This window comes from Cotesia glomerata, linkage group LG3, assembly GCF_020080835.1.
Source record: "Cotesia glomerata isolate CgM1 linkage group LG3, MPM_Cglom_v2.3, whole genome shotgun sequence".
Taxonomy (NCBI): domain Eukaryota; kingdom Metazoa; phylum Arthropoda; class Insecta; order Hymenoptera; family Braconidae; genus Cotesia; species Cotesia glomerata.
Window position 1 is genome coordinate 23,911,868 of NC_058160.1, and position 25,861 is coordinate 23,937,728.

The 25,861-nt window shown below is 31.3% G+C and overlaps 2 protein-coding genes across 4 annotated transcripts in view; both read left to right on the forward strand.

The window, feature by feature from the left end:
• Positions 1-912: 912 nt before the first annotated feature.
• Positions 913-6,546, forward strand: LOC123261460. Its single transcript, XM_044723053.1, has 12 exons — positions 913-1,022; positions 1,122-1,293; positions 1,545-1,603; positions 1,709-1,850; positions 1,926-2,093; positions 2,175-2,310; positions 3,727-3,784; positions 3,847-4,065; positions 5,274-5,415; positions 5,477-5,644; positions 6,054-6,195; positions 6,283-6,546. Exons 2-11 carry the CDS (start codon positions 1,156-1,158, stop codon positions 6,189-6,191), a joined length of 1,368 nt encoding a protein of 455 aa, XP_044578988.1. The 5' UTR covers positions 913-1,022; positions 1,122-1,155; the 3' UTR covers positions 6,192-6,195; positions 6,283-6,546.
• A 2,894-nt stretch (positions 6,547-9,440) lies between these two features.
• The window catches only part of LOC123262254, a 38,010-nt gene continuing 21,589 nt past the window's right edge, over positions 9,441-25,861 (forward strand). Inside the window, exons 1-9 of one of the 3 annotated variants that reach the window (XM_044724417.1) lie at positions 9,441-9,839; positions 12,126-12,228; positions 13,301-13,524; positions 13,624-14,283; positions 15,159-16,745; positions 16,873-22,720; positions 24,130-24,337; positions 25,006-25,146; positions 25,453-25,642. In XM_044724417.1, coding sequence (XP_044580352.1) covers positions 12,166-12,228; positions 13,301-13,524; positions 13,624-14,283; positions 15,159-16,745; positions 16,873-22,720; positions 24,130-24,337; positions 25,006-25,146; positions 25,453-25,642 — 8,921 coding nt within the window. In that variant the 5' untranslated portion in view covers positions 9,441-9,839; positions 12,126-12,165. Of the gene's footprint in view, positions 9,840-11,963; positions 12,054-12,125; positions 12,229-13,300; positions 13,525-13,623; positions 14,284-15,158; positions 16,746-16,872; positions 22,721-24,129; positions 24,338-25,005; positions 25,147-25,452; positions 25,643-25,861 lie in introns of those variants that run through there. The other 2 variants (XM_044724418.1, XM_044724419.1) reach the window with 2 other exon arrangements.

The window sequence follows — 25,861 nt, forward strand, 5'->3', positions numbered from 1 at the left end:
TTTGAATGATGAAATAGTAGCGCACAATAAGAACTATGTGATTCGAGAAAATTTTAATTAAAAAATTTCTCATACAGGAACGCATACAGCTGAGAAGACAGTTATATCATGAGGATTCAAATGGTTTGTTAATAAATTAGACAAGGATATAGTCAATGAAAGCCGGACAAAAATTTTCCAAATCAAATTCAAAGAGTTTATTTAAAGAAATGTTGATTATATGAATAATATTAAATTATAGATAGAATTGGATTTACAATGTATCTGTTGTTATTAATTGTCATTATTATTTTATTAGTAATGCTTGACATAATTTTTGAATTGTAAAAAATGATGTAAAATAGCTTTTGTTAAAATTTTTGAGAAACATTAATATTATTATTATTCTGCTATGGATACGATTTTAACAGTCTGAATACTGTTAAAAATTCTATACTGCATTTTGATTCTTTGCGCTTTAAATAAACCCGTATTTATTCCACATAGTAGTATATTCAGACTAACTAATTCATCCTGGAGCGCTTAATATTATTATACATTACTGCATAAATAATTAATCTGCATTTATATTAATGAGCGTATTTCCATCTCAGAATTTTAATAAAGGATTAAAATTTACTGTCAATAAAAAAATTTAAAGTTAAATTTATATCACCAACGCGGTTAATCTAAACACATTAAAGAGATAATACGAGAGTTTTTAAAGTCGCTCAGCTTAATTTCTCATAATTAAATACCGAATCAAGTGCCTAATTGTCATATTTTTTATAATTTTGATTTCTATTAATGACTTTGCAGAAAAAAAATTTATCAGGTCGTGAGTGGCAATAATTTAAAATTACATTTAATAAAAATAATATGATGACGGAACATTATTGTTTTAATTAATATTTTATGTCACTATTATCATGCGTAATAATTCGCAACTGTCCCGAGTTTGCGCTTGCGTGAACAATCACTCGAGCGTATATTATTGCTTATTATGCCGGTTGCTGGATCATTTGAATCAACGAAGCTGCTGAGTAAGTTTACTGTTTCATTACTTTTTAATTAAGTTAAAAATACTTACCATTTATCACTAAATATAATTCACAAGTAATAAAATAAATATTTTCTTACAGATCTAAGTTCAGGGGAATTTTAATAATAATCAACATGGTGATTTTATATTCGATCGATTTGAGCCCACCATGCAGGGCAGTTCTGATGGCAGCAAGAGTCATCAATCTTAATTTGGATGTTCATGAAACGAACTTGTTGAAGAACGAGCATAAAACGGAACAATTTCTCAAGGTATTACGATACAATTAATGATTTTTATGGCAATAAAAATTATTTACTTTAAATTTAAAATTAGTTTTGCTTCGTTGATAGTAATAATTATAATATTATTAATTAGACTTTTTCGAAAAAGTCTTGAAAGAGACGAAACGTTGTACAACAATAAAATCAACCATTAAAAAATAGCTTCGATTTTATTTTGTCTCATTGTAGAACCTGTGATTTTTACATTCAATTATTAATTGATGTTAATTATTCCACAGTTAAATCCTCAGCATACAATTCCTACCATAGATGATGATGGATTCATTCTTTGGGACAGGTAAGAAAATTTAACAAAGATTGTTATCATTTTTTTTAGTTTTCCAATTCGAAAATTTCCATTGCACTTGATTACGTAAGAGTCACGTGTAATTTTTTATTGCAGTCACGCAATTATACGTTACTTAGTAAGTAAATACGCTAAAGATGATTCTCTCTATCCCAAAGACCTTCAAAAGCGAGCAATTATTGACCAGCGTTTGCATTTCGAAGGTGAAATGCTTTTCGTTCGTCTACGAAATATTGTTGTGAGTTTTTACATTTATTATAAACTTAAAAATAAAAATATTGTAATAATAACGCTTTATTGCCATTAATTTTAGCGGCCGATATTTTACAATAAAGTAAAAAAATTCAATGAAGAAAATATTAATCTCGCGCATGAAACTTGTGAAATTTTAGATAAATTTCTCGAGGGTAAAAAGTGGCTCGCAGGAGATAACTTCACCCTTGCAGACATCAGTTGTGTGTCAACTGTCAGCTCTTATCCAGTAAGACTGATTAATAATTAACTTATAATTCATAGTAATCAATCACTAATTTAATATACTTATTTTGATTCTTTATTTTAGGCGTTTTTATCGCTCGATAAATACAAAAATATTGTTGCCTGGTTGAAAAAGTGCGAAAACGAAATTCCTGGCTACGCTGAAACTAACGCTCCTGGCGCAACTAAATTCATCAAAGCAATAAAATCTTTAGCACGAAGCTAAATCAGAAATAGAGAAAACTGAAAAATGTGAGAAACTTTTTTTTCTATTATCAAAGTAAGGTATAAGATCCAGTTTTATAATATGTTATTATATTTAGTAATTTAGTATAGTTAATTTTTTTTTAATTAAAATAAAATTACTGTGATTAATTAGTGTCAAACAAATAGGCCAGTGTCAGTAACTGGGTCTACTACCTTACTGAATATTTTTATTATTTGTTAACAACTTTAACTGGGATTGTAAAGAAATATTTTCATAGTTAATCTAATAAAATGTTATATCTTCATTTCTTTATCAACACCTGTCATATTTATTTTCTATATCTGTAAATACTTATTAATTATTTATTTATAATTGATAAGTTATAACTATTCAAAAATTTAGATGAATAGATTAGATTTTATATAATTTAATGTGATATAAATCATCTTTTTAATTGTTTAATCTGCAATAAATATCATAGATTTGTTGAATGGTATTTTAAATATGTTTATATATTTTTCAAACAACTTTTATAGAATATTTATATTCAATTTTTTTTATTCGCTTATTATATTACAATTATTTATCCAACTGCAAGATTATACTTAATTAATTTAGATGTATTTATTTTCTGAGACGTTTTTAAGGTAAGTCGGATTTTGCAATTAATCAACATTATTTTTTAATCATTAAATAAATATTGATATATTACATAAGATTGATATTCGGTAAATACCACATTCGGGAAGTAAATATGCAAAAAATGATTAGATGATTAGATTCCATCGACAAGAAGTTCAAAAGCGAGTTATTATTGATAATCTTATAAATTTTCAAAACGAAATGATCTTTGCTTATAAAATGCAGCTTCCATGTGAGTAGAATAATTTATTTTATAAAAAAAAAAAAAAAACATTGTAATTTAATTTTTATATTTGCCTAGAGACTTATTTATAATTCCTGTGACCAAGATGTTCAGCGCAACGATTGATTGCATTTATCACCGCTAGATATCAGCGCATTGACTTTTTACAAGGTCATAAGTATTTATTTGCGAATAAAACCCAGCAATTGAAGAGAATTGCACTAAATATTTATCCAAAAAATTTATTATGACCGAAGATGCCCGAAGAATCTTATCTGACTACTCAGGATAAATGTTTTTGATCATTATTCTTACAACAACAACGTCTTCTTTATTTGTATCTCGACGAGTTACGCCTGGAGTGCTGATTTATTCAGTCGAATAAAAGCCGGCTTTTGTCTGATACGATTAAATTATTAAATAGAAACGCGAACGCATTCTAATTGCTAGACAATATTTAATGAAATAGCTTTCTCTTGGAATTATATTATATAGAGAGCCAACATACTAGAATAGACAGATTTGTGATATAATCGTCTTATCTTCTTGTCTTCTCTTCGCTAGTTCAATTCAACAAGTTAAGGTTGTATAAATTATCTGTTATCCAATATAACACACTCAGGTATGTTGTACCTTGTACGCACACATTAACTAGTGTTAATATATAATATGTTATTGTTGTAGGAGGCATACTAATAACATGGTACGACCAATATTGTATTTTGGTATCTGGAGCCCTCCAAGTTCCGCCGTTCGCATGACTGCCAAGGCCATTGGTTTAGATTTGGATCTACGTGAAATAAACTTATTTAAGAAGGATCACCTTAAAGATGATTATCTGAAAATAAATCCTCAGCATACCATACCGGTTTTCAATGATGATGGTTTTGTTATTTCTGATAGGTAAACATTCATTCTTATTTTTGGTAATTATATGAAAATAAAATTAATTATAACTAGCAACCTTGCAGTTACTATGTGAACTGCTTTATTTTTTGCTTTATTAAATAATGACTTTTGTTAAATTGAACTCTATTTTCTTAAATATTGACGTTTTTAAATATATAAGTTCATCCCCATGTTACACTCATCAAGAGCTTTCATTTGAGTACCTACATGCATTTTTGATATATTTTTCATAGATACATATATATTATATATATAATATATATTTTAAAGATATAAGCTCATCCCGATGTTACACTCTTCAAAAGCTTTCATTTAAGTACCCACATGCATTTTGATATATTTTTCATATATACATATATGTAATATTTATAAATATATGAAAAATTGATGTGGGTACTCAAATGAAAGGTCTTGATGAGTGTAACATCGGGATGAGCTTATATCTTTAAAAATGTCAATAGTTCACAAGATACAAGGTCATTTCTTAACTATTGACCTCTTCAAAGATATAAGCTCATCCCGATGTTATACTCATCAAAAGCTTTTATTTGAATACCCACATGCATTTTGATATATTTTTCATATATACATATATAATATATAAAATATATGAAAAATTGATGTGGGTACTCAAATGAAAGGTCTCGATGAGTGTAATGTCAGAGTGAGCTTATATCTTTAAAAATGTCAATAGTTTACAAGATACAAGGTCATTTTTTAATTATGTATCTAGAGATAGAGCATTTTCGAATGCAGCCTAAATACTTATCATAATAAATTAACTATCGGTGAGAATGATATGAAACCTTGAAAAGGCACAAATTTAAGTCAAGACCTTTGCAGTTACACTAATTTTCACTAAAAAAAAAAACCGATTTTATCATATGACTATCCTGGACACAAAATTTTTCTTATTCTCTTAATAATATAAATTAAAATGATAAAAAAATTTATTTAATTTAAGAAAAAAAATTTTAAACCAAGAACATCATTTTGTAGAATTTTTTCTACTTTAAATAAAGCAGAAAAATTCTGAACTAAAAAATTTTTTTTGATCTAAGTAAATTTAACGATTTAAAATAAAAAAAATTTCGTTCTAAGCTCAAGATTTTTTTCTCTTTAATAAAATTATTTTTTTATCAGTATAAGTGGGTAAAAGTTTATTAATGATTAACTTATGAATATAAATAATTTATATTTAGCCATGCAATAATGACATACATGGTTGATAAATATGCAGAGAATGATAATCTTTATCCAAAAGATTTGAAAAAACGAGCGATTGTTAATCAAAGTCTTCATTATAGTGGAGGAGTTATTTTCTGTCGTTTGTTAGGAGCTTTAGTAAGTAATTTATTTTATTATCATTTAAAAGTTTTTTTATTTATTTGTCTATTTTTAACAGCAACCTTTACTTCGCGGTACGACGAAAACGGTCTCGCCAGCGTCGCAGCAGTTTTTGGAAGACTCTTATAAATATATGAACACTATTTTAGATGGACGAAAATGGCTTGCTGGCGATTCTTACACACTTGCAGATATTAGCAGTATTACTGCAATCAGCAGTGTTACGGTGAGATTTTATTTAAATTTAAGTAAAAATAATGAGAAGAGATTTTAAAATGAAATATCGTTGAATTATCTCTAATTATAGCTGGTCCATTCAGTTACACTTTTAAAAATCAATCATGTTATGTGAAATTATTTTAAATTTGTTTCAATTAAAATAGCCAATCATTCAAATTGCATCGCTCAATTAATAATTAATTATTCAGTGAATTCTAGCGAATCATATTGAGATAACTCTAATAATAAAAATGTAACATAATTATTTGAGTCAATTGATGAGGCTTTTTAGTAGGTCAATCGATGATCGGTTTTTTATTTTAAAATTATCAATACCGGCATTAAAAATTCAATATAATCCGATTTGCATGAAAAATTTGATGCAATGTAATCTTAATCTGCATAAAATTTTTTAGGTATTCAAATCGATAAATGATTATCCTAATTTGATAAACTGGATGAAAAATTGCCAAGAACTGCCAGGATATCCAGACATTGCTGCCGTGGGGATAAAAGAATTCCATGATTTAGTGAGCCAGCGCTTGGAAAAATAAAATTGTTAATTTTTTAACTCAAATTTTTACATATTTTGAACAAATAAAAAAAAGAATAATAATTTTACATTTTATAAATTTTATATCACAGAAATTTCAATCTATGCAAAGAGATGGCGACACAATAATAATTCGCGAATGCGGTAGTGTTTTCATCTTATTATTTATCTCCATATAGATTTTAATTAACAATCAGTTACGCAAGATTAATTTCAATAATCAGCAATTATATGATAACTGATATCATGACTCAGCGATTTTATTGATGACTCCAGTCCTTCAAAGTGTATCATGTAACTATCTAACGAAAATATAGCGGACTAGACTCTAGACTCTAGTCGTTCTTTTTAATTAATTCAACCAACTATTGTATTATACCAAGGAAGAGAATCATGGGAATCTTAAAAGTCTCAAGAAGTTTGTTCTTCCTGACACACGTACAATTCGTTGTCGTTTTAATACTAAGCTATTATGTTCTTCTTAAACTACCGCCAAAGAAATCATAATGAAATATCTTGCATTGTATACATAATTACAATTAATATTAATAATAAATAATACACACAACTCTCTATTCAGCTCCCTGATGTAACACTCTTTTCTCATTTATTTTGTTTTTATCTTCAGCTGTCTAATTCAAAGGGTCTGATGTTTTTAGCTGATGATGTCAACCAGTGATATATTATTGAGAAGATTTCACAGAATCAAAACTAAACCGGACATAACATTTCCCGAATGATAAGATTATTTCATTTGTTTTCATTTTGCATAAATATTTATTCTTTATTCTTTGTTATTTTAAATTATAAAATTTGTTTTATAATTATTAACTTAATAAATGGTTTTATTTGTATCACTTTTTACATTTTGTGTTTTACAAAGTATGATTTATTTATTTATTTTTTGTGCTGAAAAAAAATAAAAAAGGATTAGTGAACTAATAAATTAAATATCGTTATTAATTTTTAAAATTAAAGAAAAAAAAATAAATTTCTGTTAAAAGAAAATACTAAAATCCTGCATATCGATTTCTTCTTTGCGACTAGAATCAATCAAAACTCCTGCCTTGACACTGTAATTGACAATAATTATATCATACACTTATTTACGTACCCATTTAAAAGCATTCGTGACTTGATATACTGTGGCCATCATTACAAATAAATAATAGTTGCCGCATATATTCTATTTCCATTATTTATTCCTCCTTTATCATTTCAGGCACTACTATTTTATTTATAATCTTTCGTAAATTACCCTACTCATTTCCGGTCGCATTGCTGCGAAACTCGTGCTTCAGCACACAACGACAGTGTAACCACTGAAGATCAAGCCTGATTCTTCAGAACAACTCAAGGGCACCATCATCTCAGATGGCCCTTTGCTCAGTGCACAGACTATCCATGTATAAAGTATTATACTAGTTTAAAATACAACCATAACAACCTTTTATAAATTCCAATGTTAAATTTATCATTTTTTTTTATTAATCTTCAAATAGTTACTCTCGCTTATAAACTGCTACTTAATTTTACTATCCATAAAATTTTTTTTGATTTCGCAAAATTGAGTTATATAATTTTTAATTAATTTTTTTAGATGATTACTATACAGTACTTTTACTTCTGCGTATTTAACAATAATATTACAAATATTGTACTTTTTTTAAATATAATTAATCTTTAATGCGAAAAATCCGTAATTTTATTCAAATAATTTGAAATTTTTTTAATCCAAAATTAATTTCAATGTTTTATTTCAAATTTTATTTATGTATTATATCGGGTTATATAATTTTTATAAATTTTTTTAGATGATTACTATGCAGTAATTTTATTTCTGCGTATTTAACACAGTAAAATTACAAATATTGTACTTTTTTTAAAATACTAAATCTTTAACGCGAAAAATTCGTAATTTTATTCAAATAATTAAAAATTTTTTAAATCCAAAATTAATTTCAATGTTTTTTTTTTCAAATTTTATTTTTTACTTAACAAAATTTTTTTTTTAAGAATAATTTTTTTTTTCATTAAAAAAAAAATCATTTTTTAAAGAAAGAAATTAATGTAATATCAATAACAGTACTTTGAATGTAAAAATTTTCCAATATAATTGAAAAATTCAAAACTTACTAACTAAAAAAAAAATTTTGCACATCAAATCATTAATTTTGTCTAGTCTTATATTAAAAAATTCATTGATTTCTTTTTCTTCGACAAATACCGTCAGCTGAATTAAAAAAAAGGCCAAGTAAGCGTAATACAAAGCGCAATACAAAGGAGTCAAAAAAAGTACTTAAGCATTTATAAAATGCACGGATCAGGTTGATTACAGTTCATTCAAAAAGATAGCGATCAATTTGAAAATAAGTTAGCTTATAACTTATAAGTATGCAGATGACCGCAAATATAATACATGTAATGTAATATATCTATAACGCGAGTTCACCTGCTCGGTATGGATCCTTGCAATTGAACAAAGTATTTTAAATTTTCAATACTCAACATAACTCGAGTAATGTATATTAATATATAGAAAAATATAAGTTAAGCTGAATTGCATATTTGGTCTTTCCGCGAATCGAATGCCGCCGAATAAGTTACTTACTATACGCGATACGATATAAGAGTAAAATACCCAACAGTATAGTGGTGTAGCATTTGTGCGCGATCTCGTCAGACGGGTTTAGTTCTCTGGCGTGTATACTATACGTTTTGTTTCCTTTTCTTATTATAACTTATGTTTTTATTTTTATTTTTATTTTAACTTTTATTCCAACTAAACTAAACTCTTTTAACTTTTCTGTTCACCGGCATTCGGGCCCGTATTTTTAGACCGGTAATATACATAGCGCCAAAGTTAAACCAATTGGTGTAACATAACTTGATAATACTTAATACTTATACTATTATATTAATACAAGTGTCGACGAGACTTGGGCCTCAATTATTATGAAGAAAGTAATAAACTGACAACGGAAACGACGCTAATATTTATACAGGAAAATTGCCAAGGACGATCACTTTCGAGTCCCCAAGGTCTCGGTCCAACTTTTTTTCTTGATTTTTCTTCTTCGTATAATTTATCAATTATTTCAAATAAAATTCTATTTTTTTCCCCTTATTTTTTTAATATTTTTAAATTCCATATTTATACTTGCGATTATATTTTTTAACACTTGCTGACCTTGCGATTATCAATTTACTTTTTTATTAATTACTTAGATCATATATTTTTGCTGAATTTTTCTGTGAATACCCGGCATTCATTGGATATTTCTCTCAATTGCAATATCATATTTCATATATATTATAAATAAAATATATTATAAAAGAGTGGGTGATGAAGAGAGTAGCAACTACTGGGATTGGAGGGTCCACGTGGTCGTAATTCTGTTTCGCGGTGACGGCAACACACAGTCGTCCACGAACTGTCTTGCTGAACGTGTGAATTTTTTATTACTGGAGTGAGAGGGAAAGTTTATTATTTAACAGTGTACTATAATAGTTGCTTCAATAACCTGTGATACATCTCCGAAAATTTTCCGCAGGAATACACCCGGGAAATATTTTTAAAAGTTTATTTTATCTTTGGAATTTTTATACTACTAGTTGTAGGCACAAATGATATTTATTTTGTGAATAGGTAAGAAAAATTTTCCAGAAAAAAAAAAATACGATGAATAATAATTAAAATTAATAAATAATAAGAAATGATTAATGATTAATTGTCAGATGACTGGTTGATTTGAAGAGAAAGAAAAATTATAAAAGTCAGCTCGCTGTTCACAATCGGGCATTAAACCTTGAACTCTGAACTCATTTCCATCGCGATATTTAGTCGATTCGATTTACGATGTGATTTGTGTAGTTATTAATGAAATAGCGGGATATAATTAATAATTATAATATTAAATATGATAGATAAGAGAGCACGTGTATTGTATTTTTGCGAAATGCGAACATCCTTGTTTCAACTACCCTATTCAATTGCCTGGAAATGTCAATCGATCGTGACGTGAATAATAGGTGATATATGATTCGTAATAGCGGGGACGATCCGACGATTTCGAGTTTGATGACACCGTTTGATCGAAGTTGTTAGTATTGTTATTATTATCATTATTGCTATTATTATATTTTTCATCCGTTTGTTTTAGTCAAATCACGCATTGGCTTTACGTATATTTAATGCATGGATTTTGTTTACGAAACTTTGACAATATACGTATAGTAGTAGTGCAATGTTATGTGTGTAATGTAATGGTAATCCTGCCGGGTACGTGTATAGATGTACGGATTTACGAGTGTATGTAAGTTTGTACAGACCTGACAGTATTATAACGTTTGGGAATCCACGCGACATTGTATTAAGTAAGTCGTAACTATAACCCAACAGTGAAAGTGTTGCCACAGGGTACACGGTGTTAATAAATTAACTTCTCTAATTTAATACGACCCGGAATAATATTTTACAACCTTATTAACAGTTAAAAAATTTTTTTCATTTTTATTATTATTATTTTTTAATTTTTTTTCAATTATAACTTTTTTTATCGGAGTAGTTAATAGGTCTAGCTAAATAGCCAATTTTTTTGATGAAGGCGCTTGATGATAACTAGTCGGGAAAAATAGATTTTTGAATAAAAAAGTTTTTTTATGGAAAAATATATTAAGATGAAAATTTTAATTATTTTTTTTTTTTTTTTTTTTTTTAATTTGTTTAAAGTCGCATAAACTACTAAGGTCATGAGCGACTACGGTAGGGGGTAAACTTTTTGAGATTGGAACTCGTTTTATTTTTTGGGCTGAGCAGAATAATACACTTAAATATTGAAAATATTCATTGGTGTACGTCGGACTCGAACCCGGTCCAATGCTTTGGTAAGCAAGGGCCGGATCCGATAGGGCTACTGCGCGCCTTTTGAAAATTTTAATTATAAATTTTTTTATCGCTGACTTTTAAGTTATTGCAAAAATTAATTAAAAATACATATAATAAATGATAATGAAGATATGACTAAAATTTAGATAAATTTGGTTGTTGTGAAAAATTTAAAGAGTTAAATTTTTGATTAAAACGAGTAAATCAACAATGTAAATATGTTTATTTATGATTATCTATTTATTATTCATAATCAGATAGAAAAAATTTATGTTAAATTAAAATAAGTAAATACAAATCATGTATGTAAATGTGCTTACTTGTTACTTTTTTTTATTAGAGAAAAAAAATTTTGTTATATTATTCCGGGTCTTCTTCTTTTAAAATGCCGTTTCAATTTTTTTGTACACTGTGTAGCCTCGAAAATAAATTTATGGTGTCTTATTTTGCCTTAGGCTTCTCTAATTACGCATATATTCAAAATTATTGACTATTAATGCTAATTATGCGTTTAAACAAATTCTATATAAGAATTACGGATCCTTGTTTCCGGTGGCAAAGTTAAAATTAAAAGCAAATTATTTTTCAATTTTAACAAATAATGTTTCAATAAAAAAAAAAAAATGATTTTTCGGTCCTATAATTATCTCACAAAAATTATTTTATTCTAAAAGAAAGACAAAAACTCGATTAATAGTAAAGTATTTTAATTTAATCTAGAAACTAAAATGAATATAGTTTTATTAAATTATTTCTAGAGTTATTTCATAAAAATTTAATCAACAATATGATGGAAGATGATAATAAAATTTATATTAGCATTATTTGAAATAGCAAGTATCTACATCCTGCAGAGATAATATACATTTCATATAAATAATAATATCTGGAGCAAGTAATAATTTTTATTTGAATATTCGTAGTCACAAGAACGGTTGGAATGCTTTTGAGAATGGGAAGAATTATTAGCAAAATGTGTGGATCCTGGATACCTTAAAATAAGAATGCTGAGATACTAATGAATAATTGCATATTTGTCGTTTTCAGTTCCTCCGGTTATTTTTGAGAGGGTTTTAAGTCGCAAAAAATGGGAGGCGGCCAGCTAGGCCTCCTCCTCTGGAAAAATTACGTCGTCCGCAAACGGAGACCAGTGAGTTGTTATTCAATACCTATTTATTTATTTTAAGTACACAACTAAAATATCATTGGAAATTAAATGAAAATACCAATTGAGTAATCTCTAATCGCTTCTATCTAAATCTAATAATTAGCGGTCAATTGTATTGAGTAATAATACTCACGATGATAATTTACTTTGCTATTATAACTAACAAACTGTTATTTCTTTTTCTTATTTTTATTTTTAACATACTGGTAATTGTTAAGAAATAAAAATCATTATAAAATTTTTAATAAAAAAAAAAAATTAATAATAATAATAATTTACTATTTTTTCCGAAGATCGGTGTTTTTACTAATTAAAGAGTTCTATATTTCAAAGCCATTATCCCCGATCCAAATTGATGTTAGACTAATTTTAAGTTTTACATTAAATTTTTATTTATTAAATTCTTTAAATTTTAATTTTTACTTATTATTTATTTTCACAACATTATTGTCGGTATGAGCACTCATACCATCCTTGGGTGAATATATCTAACAATTAAAAATCTTTATTTTAATTTAAGATTAAGCAAAGATGTTATATTCTTTACTCCACTATACTAAAGTCTATACTAAATTACCGAGTTATTATTTTTTCGGTGGCCGAAAAAAGTCTCACTGAGTAAAGAATATAACACCTTTGCTTAATCTTAAATTAAAATAAAGATTTTTAATTGTTAGATTTATTCACCCAAGGATGGTATGAGTGCTTATACCGACAATAATGTTGTGAAAATAAATAATAAGTAAAAATTAAAATTTAAAGAATTTAATAAATAAAAATTTAATGTAAAATTTAAAATTAGTCTAACATCAATTTGGATCGGGGATAATGGCTCTGAAATATAGAACTCTTTAAATAATAATAATAATAATAATAATAATAATAATAATAATAATAATAATAATAATAATAATAATAATAATAATAATAATAATAATAATAATAATAATAATAATAATAATAATAATAATAATAATAATAATAATAATAATAATAATAATAATAATAATAATAATAATAATAATAATAATAATAATAATAATAATCTCAACAGGGTATTCTGAGCCTGGTATTTCTATGGCCCGTTGTTGTGTTTATGATTCTTTACACCGTTCGTGACAACGTTGATCCCGAGTACAATCCAACATGTCAATTCCCAGCTCGTCGGATGCCACGCGATGGGCTTTTGCCATTTGTTCAAAGTTATATCTGCAGTATTGGCAATCCTTGCGATTCTCTGGATGACTATGAAGAAGTTCCATCCTACAAAAAAGCCACGTAAATAAAATTATAAATTATAACATACAACATAAAATTATATCTTCACTTAAAATGTCACAAAATTATTAATCATACTTATTAAATAATTAAATCTAGATTGGGCCCGCTAATGATGGAACTGCAGCCGGTGTTGCGAAACAAAACAATTTTGCAAGCCGTGGAAACTCTACCACAGAGCGTTAAGTTTGTAAAATCAATGGCAGAAATCTTAACGAGGCCAGAAATAAAAAAGCTGTTTGATCGAGGCATAAAGCTCGGTGACTTATTTAATAATCACGATGCAGTTAAACAAGCGCTCTTAGCCCAAATGCCGGGAGCCAGAGAGGACCTGGTTGACGATCTCTTTGAGGCTTCCATAAAGCTTTACTATCTCATTGAGTCCTTCGGCTCATCAAACATCGATGGGATCGTTTGTTCTCCGGAAAGCCTGAAGCAGTTCATTGTTCCACCAAAGGAAAAGGACCTGGTTGCTATCTCACAGGTTTTGTGCAATCTAGATCCCAACAAGGTGCCTCTAATTCTTGAAAGGCTGGCTCAACATTTAGATTTTCAAGGGCTCTTGGAGGTAGTTTCTCGAGTTATGGCTAAGTTTCGCGACTATGACTTCATCAGCGATATTAAAAGAGCTATTATTGCTGTTTTCGAGTTGGATACATTCAAGAAGTACGTACCTAGTTATTTGAAGTTACGTGAATGGGTGCCCGAGGTTCTTGAGCTGTTCAGAGACGTTAACTTCAAGGCCATCGATGTTTCTTTGTAAGTATTTACATTTTTCTCATTCAATTATCAGCGTACATATTATTTACATTCTCATTGATTATTGCATCGTTATATTATATTATTGTATTATTAATGCTTATTCTTACGAACAAAGGATAAAGCGCTTAATAACTTTAACACAAAAAATTAAAATATTTTTAAAACACGTTTAATTTCGTTCGTTGAGATAACCCACATACATTGATTATTTTTTTTATACAAAAAAAAAACAATAAAAAAATTACTTAAGAGAAATAAATCTTTTGAAAAGCGATAAATTTTTTTTACTTAACAATTTGAAACATATTTTACTTGAGCGATAATTTAAAGCGTGTTAATTTTTATTATCTTAAAAAATTTTTCTTTTATGATTAACTAACAATAATTATTATTAATAATACAATATGGTAAATATTTACAAGTGGGGTCGCTATTTTAATTTTAATATTTTGAAAAAAATTTCTATTTAATTTTATTGATCTATTTTTTTTAAATACATAAAAATTTGAAGAATTAAAAAAAAAAAGTTGATTATCACAATTTTAACAAATTTTCAAAAAAATTTATAAATTTTTTAGAAAATTGCAATGTTCAATTTTTTTTTTTAAATTGTTCGTTTTTTTATATACTTTTAAAAAAAATATATATATAAAAAACATTAAAAAATTTTTATCATAAATACGCCGTAAAAACAAGCAGAATAAAAATAAATAAAAAAATGTTAATTTTTCACCTAGTTATGGCCCAAAATCGGGTTGACACCACTTATAACTAATTACCTATAATATTATAATTTAACATTCTAAATTTACAATGAGATTATCACTCAATCAATTTTTTTAATAATAAATCGACTTTCTGCATTTTTCCAGCATAAACAAGTCAATCGATAAAATGAACCCGATCTTCTTCGGCGACCGAGATTGGGCCACAGCTCGTCACGGGCTCTATAAATTAAATTCAATATTAGTAATAATAAAAGACATGACCCAAAAAAATATCACTCAAGAAGACAAGAATATTTTCGAACTGTCTCACGACGTCAGTCGGAGCATGCTAAAGTTTACAGAGTTTTCCATGTACACCGAAGACATCACCAAGATCTTCGACGAGGCCTTTACGATGGTCCAAGACAGCGCCAAGCTAACGAACAAGCTTCTAGACCGGCATCAAGACGAGATCGAGTTAGCCACCGAAATTTTGGACAATTTGCGCGATATTTTTCCCAACAAGGTCATGACAACTCTCACTTATTTAGTGTCAATAACCGAGAGCATCGTTCGTATGGTCCATCACGTTGCGATAATACACGAAGAGCTCGACGAGAGAATTTACAATGTGTCAAAACAGCATGAGAACACAGTGAAGGAAATGTTTAGCGAAATCGAGCCAGATATTTTTCGCACAATCGTCAAGTCGTTCTCACGCCTGGATCTTGCTGAGACAATAGTCGAAATGCTGAAGAACAAGCCGATAGAAGAGATTATTTGCGATGAAGAAATATTCAAGAAGATTTTTGGTGTTCATGAAGCGAGCAATTATAATTATAATTATTCTGGAAAATCGGTGACACTTAATGAATTTGTTTGCCGTAACGAGACAAAATTATTGATAAAGGACATTTACGAAGTCTTTGAGTTTGACAATTTCCGGTCAGTCATTGACAACACCCTGTCGACATTCATTAGCATGGCGCTAACACGTCCGGTGGCTATTGAGAAATCGAATTTAACTTCAACAGTACGTAGTATTCGTAATTTAATTTACTACTTTGAGCATTTACCATTGAAGAAGTTAGACTGGAGTGAGTTTCAAGTTCCGGAAAAGTGGGAGCAGGTGTTCAATGATACTAAAGCGCAAGGCCGTGTTGATATATTGGGTTATCATTTGAGTATTGCTAAAAATACCGGCTCTAAAAGTTTCACCTACATGACAATAAAGCCCGACTTGGAAAATATGGATATCGTTGCGGACTTAATTCTAAAGGACTTGAGGGAAAATCCGACCGAGTGGATCAATCAAGTCCGGGAACATGAAGCTGAGCTCCTAGAAGCCTTTTACTTGACTGCAAGCGATCGGAATAAAACGCTAAAAATTTTAGAGTACGAGAATTTCACTTGTTCGTACTGCCTTGAAAGGAATAATGATTTGGTGGCCTACCCGGCGGGCTCCAACGTTACTTTGCTGAAGGGGCTGGTCTGTAGACTCGCACGCGCGGTTCAAACCGAGCTTGAGATTAATTTGACCTTGTCAGAGCTCCAGGAGATGACTTTCAAGGACCGGACTCCCTTCAATTGGACGTCGTTCAATGAAAAATTACTTGAGATTTACACTTATGTAGATACTCTAGTGCAGTTTGATGGGGATAGTTATTTACTGAAGCGCTTCGATGAACTTAAGAGGAATTTTGAACGGACTTGGACGACCAATTTAACGGCAGAACACGCTTGGGAAATCAGGTACGTCTATTAATTGTTACAAGTTCACTGTAAAAATTTTGCATGTCAAGTGATAAATTTTTTACAGTAACTTATTTACATAGTTCCCTTTCCCCGGTGAATAATTTTATAATAACAATTTTTGCAGCGTAGGTTTGCTGTGTAGATTTTTTCTCGTGGCGGAGAGCCCGCTTTTCAACGCCCAATCAAAGCCCAGTTGGCGGCAGCTTTACGCCGTAGCCTGGTCAGCTGCTACAGTATCCACCAGCATTGAGCACACCATCGACAATGTTCTGGACAACAACAGCTCTTTGAGATTATCAACAGTGATGAAAAATATGCCTCAAACTGAAATTCTTTTTGACGCCGCTTTGCGCAATCTCCCCGCGATAATTCGTGATATTATTGACATTCTCACCCAGCGAAATCCGATTCAGCTGGTCACCGCCGTCAATAACCACCAGAAAGTTGAGCAAAACTGGCCGTGCATTTTTAACAAAAGTGTAGGAGACGTTTTGGAATTACGACCAGGCACCAAAGAGTTGATTCGCGAAATTGAGAGAATTTCCTGCAACCCTGGTCTGTTTATAAAAGAGTGGGAAGAGCATGCTGCATTCAAGAGGGTCTACGAAATAATAAAAAATCACAACGAGACGATATCAGTTTCGTCCTTTAATTGGACTTCTGGGTACACGTCGTTCCGTCGATTGATTGCCAAGTTTGTCGTTTTAATAAACTCCCCCCTAGATCTTGCACTGAGTAACGATACCTCAGAAACGGAATATTCTTATAGCGGTAAAATATTGCCAGAGGTAAAGAAAATAATAGACCAGTCGATGCCTAAAATAGCTGAGCAATCAAAAAGTATATTGGAGTACGTGGACATGGAAATAGATAAAAATATACCTGTATATAAAAGTAATATAACCGCTCGAGAAGCTTGGATGGATTTAACACCACGAACTCTCGATGAAATTCTTGTGATCGTCAAGTTTGGATCTCGTGTAATTCACGATGTTGTGGACGTGATTCTACGGCTACTTGGAGGTGATCCAAAAAACATAAATCTACTGAACGTGTTAGGATTTTCAAGCGAGAGCCCGGTGTCTATTGTTAGGGATAGATTTCCATATATCCTTGCCACCCTAATTTACGGAATCACCGATATGGATTTAGATAACCGGATTTTTATTGCTATTAATAATAACAACAATAATAAAAGTATCAGTATAACCTGTGGTGAGATTTTCACGTGGTTCGAAGATTACAAAACAGGTATCACAGAAGAAGAGTACCGTATTCTCAAGAATTTTACTTGCGACGCCGACCCAGAGAATTTAAACGCTTTTATCGATCTCTACTTGAAAGAAACAACTATTTGGCGCACTCCTGTTTCGAATTACAAACTTCATTTTCTCTCGCTCGGTGAACAGCTTTATAAACTCGCAGAGTTAATAAAAACTTTTAAAGAAGATCTGCAAATAAATCCACCAATTAATGAAAAGTATTTACAAGACGCTGTTATTACGCTCAAGAATATACTGGAAGTGCCGAAAAAAATTTCTTCTACATTTAAAAATAATTCTGAATTGTCGACTTACCGTCTTGTGATTCAGGGATTGTCGGAAGTTTTTGACAATGCGGCTTTTGCGTTGAAAGACGCGATCAAATCTGAAGACAATGCGTTGCAGTTGTGGGACTTTGTAAAAGCGGGCGATGTACATCAATTGATCAAATATTTAGAAAGTTATCCCGTTGAAACAATATCATTTGTAGCGACTCTCAGTACATACAATACTACCTCGTTGATTCCTTTCAAAGACATCAGACACACGATGTGTAATTTGCACTTCAATAGTAGCTATTGGAGCCAGCCGAAGGGGAAGCATTTTTTGAGCCGGCTCTGCACTTGGGATCAGTCTGAATTACTGAAACAAGCCACCAGTGAAGACTTTGTTGATTTAATTAATGGGAAAAATGCGTCTTTAATAAAAATGAAACCTTTGGTGAAGTCTGTCGCTAGATTTTTGGACGCCTGGGTGAAATTGGAAGAGAAGAATAAACATAAAAAAATTAATTTTGTGTCTAATATTTTTAATGCTACTACGTGGAAAGAGCTTCCTAATGAAACTCATGCGTTGATCCACGAGGCAGAAAAATCATGGATCCACAAAGCCGTCGCTGAGTTGGAACCGCTGGAATATGAGTTCAGTTCTGATACACCAACTCGCTCTGATATTGTCCAGATGCAGTCTTTCTTTAGGAAACATCCGATGCATACTGCAATGCAAGTGATGCAAGTTTCTGAAGTGTGGTTGGACGTTATCAACGGCGGAGATATTTGGCAGAAATTACGAATTACTTTTGAGCACTCGCGTGTTAAATTCATACTGAATTTGATGGAAGATACGCCAAATTTGATGATTACTATTATAGACACGTTTTTAAACTCCGAAAGGCTCAACGATTTTATGGACAAGTTCTTGAATGGCACGATAAATGCCTGTGATATTGACAAGTACTTAATCCCCTCGGGCTATATAAGGAAGAAGGGGATTATTTCAAGCATCACTAATTTCTGCAATAAAATAATAAACAGCAATGACAGTTTGAATGTAAAAGATTTCAAGCCACTTAGAGTTGCATTAAATGTTATTTCAAATTCTGAATTTAATATTTTCTATTACTCGGACAAATTCGTTGAAGACAATAAAATGACTGTTAAGGCGAAGTTAAATGAAAGTTACTTTGTAGAGCAGTTGGAAATATTTCAACAGACATTAATTCACGCGGTAAGTGAGGGTTATAAATCCCCGCGAACGCCGTCTTGGATAACTTCTTTTCAAGAAGCTACTTTAAATGACTTCAAGAAGCAATTTTACACTCCTACTGCGGGTTCAAAAGACTTGAGATCGCTGGCTCACTCGGTTGTTATTAGGTCGACCAAAGTACTCAAGAATATATTTATTTCGACACCCGAGATTAAAAATAATTGTTCGTGGTGCAATACACGGGTCGTTGAGATTATTAACTCTCAATTAGCGCATCATGAAGTGTACTCGGAAATACTTTGTAAATTTAATCTAATGAATGTGTCACAGATACAAGAAATCATAGAAAATCGTCTGTACTGGAAGAAAACTATCGGTATGATTAAAAATTTTGAGTTTCTGAGTGTTAAAAAAGACGTTGATAGTTTTATTACCGCTCTCGAAAGTGCGCTGCATTATATTACCGACATTGTAATGGATTACAAAGACCCCGAAGGGAAGAAAAATTTAAACGAGTGCGTCACAAAAGCTGTTAACGGCGTAAAAAATTTTTCTCCGGGAATTTACGTTAAAATAATTGTCGGAATTATTGACGCGTTGGAGAAGAACATAAAAGTTCTGGAGCTTCCGAGTAACAGGGAGGATTTGAATAATCGCACAAGATTATCCGAGAAGTTTATTCCCATTTGGAAGCCTTTGAGGAGCGTTGTAAAGCAAGTATACATTGGAGATGTGGATAAATTACTTCCGAATGCGAGCATAAATGTTAATTTATTAGTGAGCGATAGTAAGAGCTCTGTGTGCTCAAACGCCTCTTGCAGAAATGCTTCAACGCTGAATAATATCTTGAGTTCAAAGAAGGTACACAAGTTACTGAGGTACGATCCAAGATTATCAAACTATCCGTTGACTTCAGACATCTCGAAGTTACTCGCAGATAGTTTGGATTTTGACTTGATAAACCGCGAGATTGTATCGTGGCGTACTGATGATTCATTTAATTTAACTTGGCTACGCGAAATCCTCCAGCATTTATCAGTGGTTCTAGAGGAAGGAGGTAGTTTGTTGGAAGTGGCCAGTAAGATAGATTTCGAAGACGTGTCCAATATCCTCGGAGTTCCAGATCTCGCTGATGGAGTAGTTAATTTATTGAGAGACAAGACTGTAGATAAACTTTTTGGAGGGCTGAAGGAAATTCTCGACGATGTGGAGCCTTTCTTAGACAGCGATTCAGTGAAGCATGACCTTTATCTGATTGTCGATGCGTTTGAGTCCATGGAAATTTTCAAGAATTTGGGTCTGCTTGACATGAAATACCTCGTGGCGGAAATGTTCGTAGATTGGGGCGTGTTGAGGAGGTTTTTGTTGCAAGATATGCAAATTTCAAAGGAATTCGTCGAGGTAATAAGCCAAAGCAAAGTAGATATGCTGTCGATATTTATGAAGGAGCGCTCAGCTATTAGCTTGAAGGACACTCTTTGCTCTGAGGACAATCTGAAGAACATGCTCAGTTTCGAGGGCTCGAAAACTAATGCTGAAGAAATTAGTTCTGTTTTATGCACGCTCAGTTCCGCAGTGACCCAAAATATGACGATTACTTTGATCCAAAATGTGAATTTTGATTATGTTTTTAAGACTTTAATGAGCGCTAATGTGAAGAATATTCTCAAAAATGCTAATCTCAGCGAATCTCAAGGGAAGATTATCTTTGACAACATTGGCGTGGTTGCGGAATTGGTGCCTTTCTTCAAAGACAAGCTTGCGTCAGGAGTGAGTTTCAATGATGAAGGCGATAATCCCGAGAGCTCTGAGGTATCTAGTGGGAAATTCCTGCAAGATGCTAGCAAAATGCTGTGTGGTAAGCAACTCATTCAAGACAGTGGACAGTTTTATCGTATTATTAGCAGCATCGAGGACAAAGAAAAGACCTACGATCAAGCGGAATTGAATTCGCTGCCCACGGAATTCTGTAGAGATACTTATAAAAGCGTTTTGGCCATGAGTGGGGGGAAGATTGTTTGGTCATACGTAAAACCACTGCTGAGAGGAAAAATTTTGTACTCACCAAATTCGAGTACAATAAGAAGAGTGATGGGTTTGGCGAACCAGACTTTCAGCGAAATAGATATATTTGGAAATTTGATGACCAATATTGAGAAGACTTTGGTCGCTTTGGCAAATTTGTCAGACATGGGAGAGAGTTTCAATGATTTGAAGGAAATAATGGCCTCGAAGGTGATGAAAATAGCTATTAAGTCTATGAGTGGTGGTAAAATGCAAGGTGATTTGTCGAACTTTGATTTAGGGGAAATTGCGTGGAAACTGAAGAAATCCGGCAGGTTAACGCAGATGATAGGAATGCTGAATGACTTTATTGAGTGTGTACTCGTAGATCGCATGATTGGATTTGACACTGAAGAAAAACTCGAAGTAGAAGCAAGAAAACTCACTAATACAAACGAATTTTTGGCCGGAGTTGTCTTTATAGATACAGCTAAGTACTCAAAACGTTCTTTGGACGAAGGCCTGCCGGACGATGTGGCCTATAAGATTCGCATGGACGTGGACTATGTGCCATCGACAAAAAGATTGAAGAACCAATTTTGGATTCCTGGACCTGAGGGATCTTTCATTGAAGACCTGCGGTATCTTCGCGGGTTCATCCAGCTTCAGGACTCTATTGATCGGGCGATCATAGAGGTAAAGTCGGGGAAAGAACAGAATTGGAAAACTCTAAGCCAGCAGATGCCGTATCCCTGTTGGAAGTACGCGCCTTTTCAGTCAACTCTCTATGAATCTCAAGGGCTGATAATTTGTTTCTACTTTGCCCTGATGATGTGCGTGGGTTCGGCGGTCCGATACATCGTATGGGATAGGGAGTCCCAGAATGCGATGGTGATGAGTGTTATGGGTCTCAAGCCTTGGAGAAATACTTGTGCTTGGTTCATCACCACGGGAGTGGAATTGACTATTGTGATGGCGTCTATCTGCATAATTTTGACTGCCGGAAAAATTCTTCCTAATTCAGATCCTTTGTTGGTCATGTTTTTCTTCATGGTCTATGTCTTCTCAATCGTAACTTTTTGTTACATGGTCTCTACGATGTTCAGCTCTGCTAGCTTGGCGGCTGTCACCACAGTCGTTATGTTTCTGCTTACTTACATGCCGTACGTCATCGTTATTGCTATGGAAGCGACTTTAGGACTTGCTTACAATATTTTGCTGGTAAATATTTGGTTTTTTATTACTTCAATTTTAAAATGATTAGAAAAAAAACTAGCAACCTTGCAGTCACTGTGTGACTGCCGTGATTTTCGAACTATAAAAAATTAAAATTTTGCTTTTTTAAATAATCACTTTTGTTAAATTGCACTGTACTTTCTTAAATATCGACATTTTTTAAGATATAAGCTCATCCTGATGTTACACTCATCAAGAGCTTTCATTTGAATACCCACATGCATTTTGATATATTTTTCATTTTTTAATCAGACGCATAGATAATTAATTATTAATTAAAATAACGTCCTTTTATGCGTTAGAGAGAGAGCACTAGTATCAAGTCAAGTGTGTTCCAATGAAGACGCTTGCACGTGTGAATGTGTAAGTAAATATGTGTGACTACGTTAGCTATAGAAACTAGTTAGTCATTCAGTTAGTTGTGTCTTTGTTTGGCACATACTTTACTGGACACTGGCGCTCTCTCTCTAACAAGTAAAGAGACGTTATTTTTAATTAATAATTAATTATCTATACGGTTAATTGAAAAATGGCTAAGGACTTTTCGTCTCAGAATTATTTTTTTCATCAGATGCTACAATGGCGTCCGTGACTGTAATGTAATGTCGGGATGAGCTTATATCTTTAAAAATGTTAATAGTTTACAAAATACAAGTTCATTTTTAATTATTGATATTTTTAAAGATGTAAGCTCATTCTGATGTTACGCTCATCAAGAGCTTTCATTTGAGTACCCACATGCATTTTGATATATTTTTCATAAATACATAGATGTAATATATATAAATATATGAAAAATTGATGTGGGTACTCAAATGAAAGGTCTCGATAAGTGTAACATCGGGATGAGCTTGTATCTTTAAAAATGTCAATATTTCATAAGATACAAGGTCATTTCTTAACTATGTATCTAGAGATAGAGCATTTTCGAATGTAGCCTAAATACTTCGGCTGCCCAATTTTATAACACAGTAACTGCAAAATGTTTATACCTGATTTTTTTTAGTATTGTTGCATTTCTTATAACTTTTAGACCTTAATTTCAAGTGTTTTTTGTTTAAAATATTTATATTAAAGTATATTTTCTATTCATAAATCAAATTTTTTATTAATTTGACGCGCAAATTTTTTATTAATAAGAAAAATTTTTTTAAATCTTAAAATTGTCAGTTACTGTGTTTTGAAATTGGGCAGCCCAATTATCATAATAAATTGACTGTTGGTAAGAATGATATGAAACCTTGAAAAGGAACAAATTCAAGTCAAGACCTTTGCAATGACACTAAATTTCACTAAAAAAACTGATTTTATCATATGACTATCCTGGAAACAAAATTTTTCTTATTCTCTCAATAATATATATGATAATAAATAATAACAAATTATTTCATCAGTGTCTGAGTATGTCAACGAGTTTTTGTTACGGCTGTTTATACGCAACTCGCCGCGAAGTCCAAGGAATTGGTCTCACCTGGGATCGCCTTTGGGAAGAATCTAGTCCTGGAGATCCAATGTCTCTAGGTCTTATTCTAGTCATGATGGCAATTGACGGAGTGCTTTATGCATTAATAGGATACGTTGTTACCAAATACACCAATTCAGGTATGATTATAATTTTTTTTTAATTATCAATTAATAATAATTGTGTTGTATATAAATGGGTTTGGTGTTGGTGACTATGTTGAGGATATAATTGAGGATGGTTTTACTTGTATCACTGTAGAGTGTTTTACAAGGGAGGGTGGGGAATTATTGTCTCTCCACTTTTTTCTCCGCAATATAATCTCTCAACCACTTTTTCGTCCCCACCCCCCTGCATGTCGGGATTTTTTCTTTCATGCCCGACACACATGTGCTGCGACTGTGGCCGACTTACGCGTTATAATCAGTACCTGCATTTGCATTACGGTCTTAAATAGTATGGAGGTACTTCTATAATGACATTTTACCTCCATAACTATACGGGAAAACCACAGAAAACCCGACCGGTACAGAGGCTGGCAATGAAACGCACATATTCTTAGTTTATAATCATTGAAAAATATTGGTGCGCGCCGGAATCGAACCCTGGTCCCACTCTTTCGAAATGCAGGTACCGAGCCGATTAGGCAATTGCCAACCTTGGTGTCTATGTTTTTTTTCTGTAATAATAATGTATATTTTAAAAAATTGTAATTTTAAAACATGTCATACATGGAAAGTATAAAAGAGATTGATGTTGAAGAGAAGAGGAGAATAGCAAGCAAAAGGCAAACGATAACCATTTTCAGGTAGGGATTTTCATGGGTTGAGATCACGTAGTTTATGGTGGGCCGACACTCGTTCTCTCTACGGTCGACCTAGCTACCTCGCCTTCGTCAACAGTCTCTATTTCACTAACGATGTTCTGCACCCTTCAGCAATTTATCAAGGTATCATTCGCCGCATGAACATATATATATGTTATTATCTTTTTTTTTTTTATACTGTAACATGTTAATTTTACTTCTAATTGGCACATCATTCATACCCCTGTACGCACTTTGTTGGCGTTTTAAAAAACTTTCTGTTTGTGACTACCATTATTACTAAATATTTTAATATTGTACATAAAACAAAAAAACATTCCTGTCAAAATTTTAAAAATTAACATGATAATCTATTGTATGTATTAATTGACTGATTAATTTAATAATTTGCCCCTGAATAATTATTGTTTGTATTGTTGATAAGAGTAGATGAGGATAGTGACATCAGCAGTATGACAGTAAACGAAAAACAAATAGGTGTGAGATTTGAAACAGTGAGAAAAGTTTTTCAAACAGAACGAGGAGAAGTTGTTGCAGTGGATGACTTTAGTTTAAAACTTTGTGAAGGAGAAGTCACCAGTCTCTTAGGTAGAAATGGTGCCGGTAAAACAACAATCATGTAAGTTTTTTTTTATATTTTTTTTATTTTATTCTATGAGTTTTTGAAATACTCATTAAAGTTTCTTTAAGTATGGTTTATATTTTTTTCTAAAAATCCTCTAAGGTTCGCGTATTTATTTTTATATTTAAAATCGATTAATTTTTTTTATTATTAAAGTAATTTTATAAAAGTATCAAATTTTTTATTCTACTTATTACTCACGTTGCTAAAAATAAA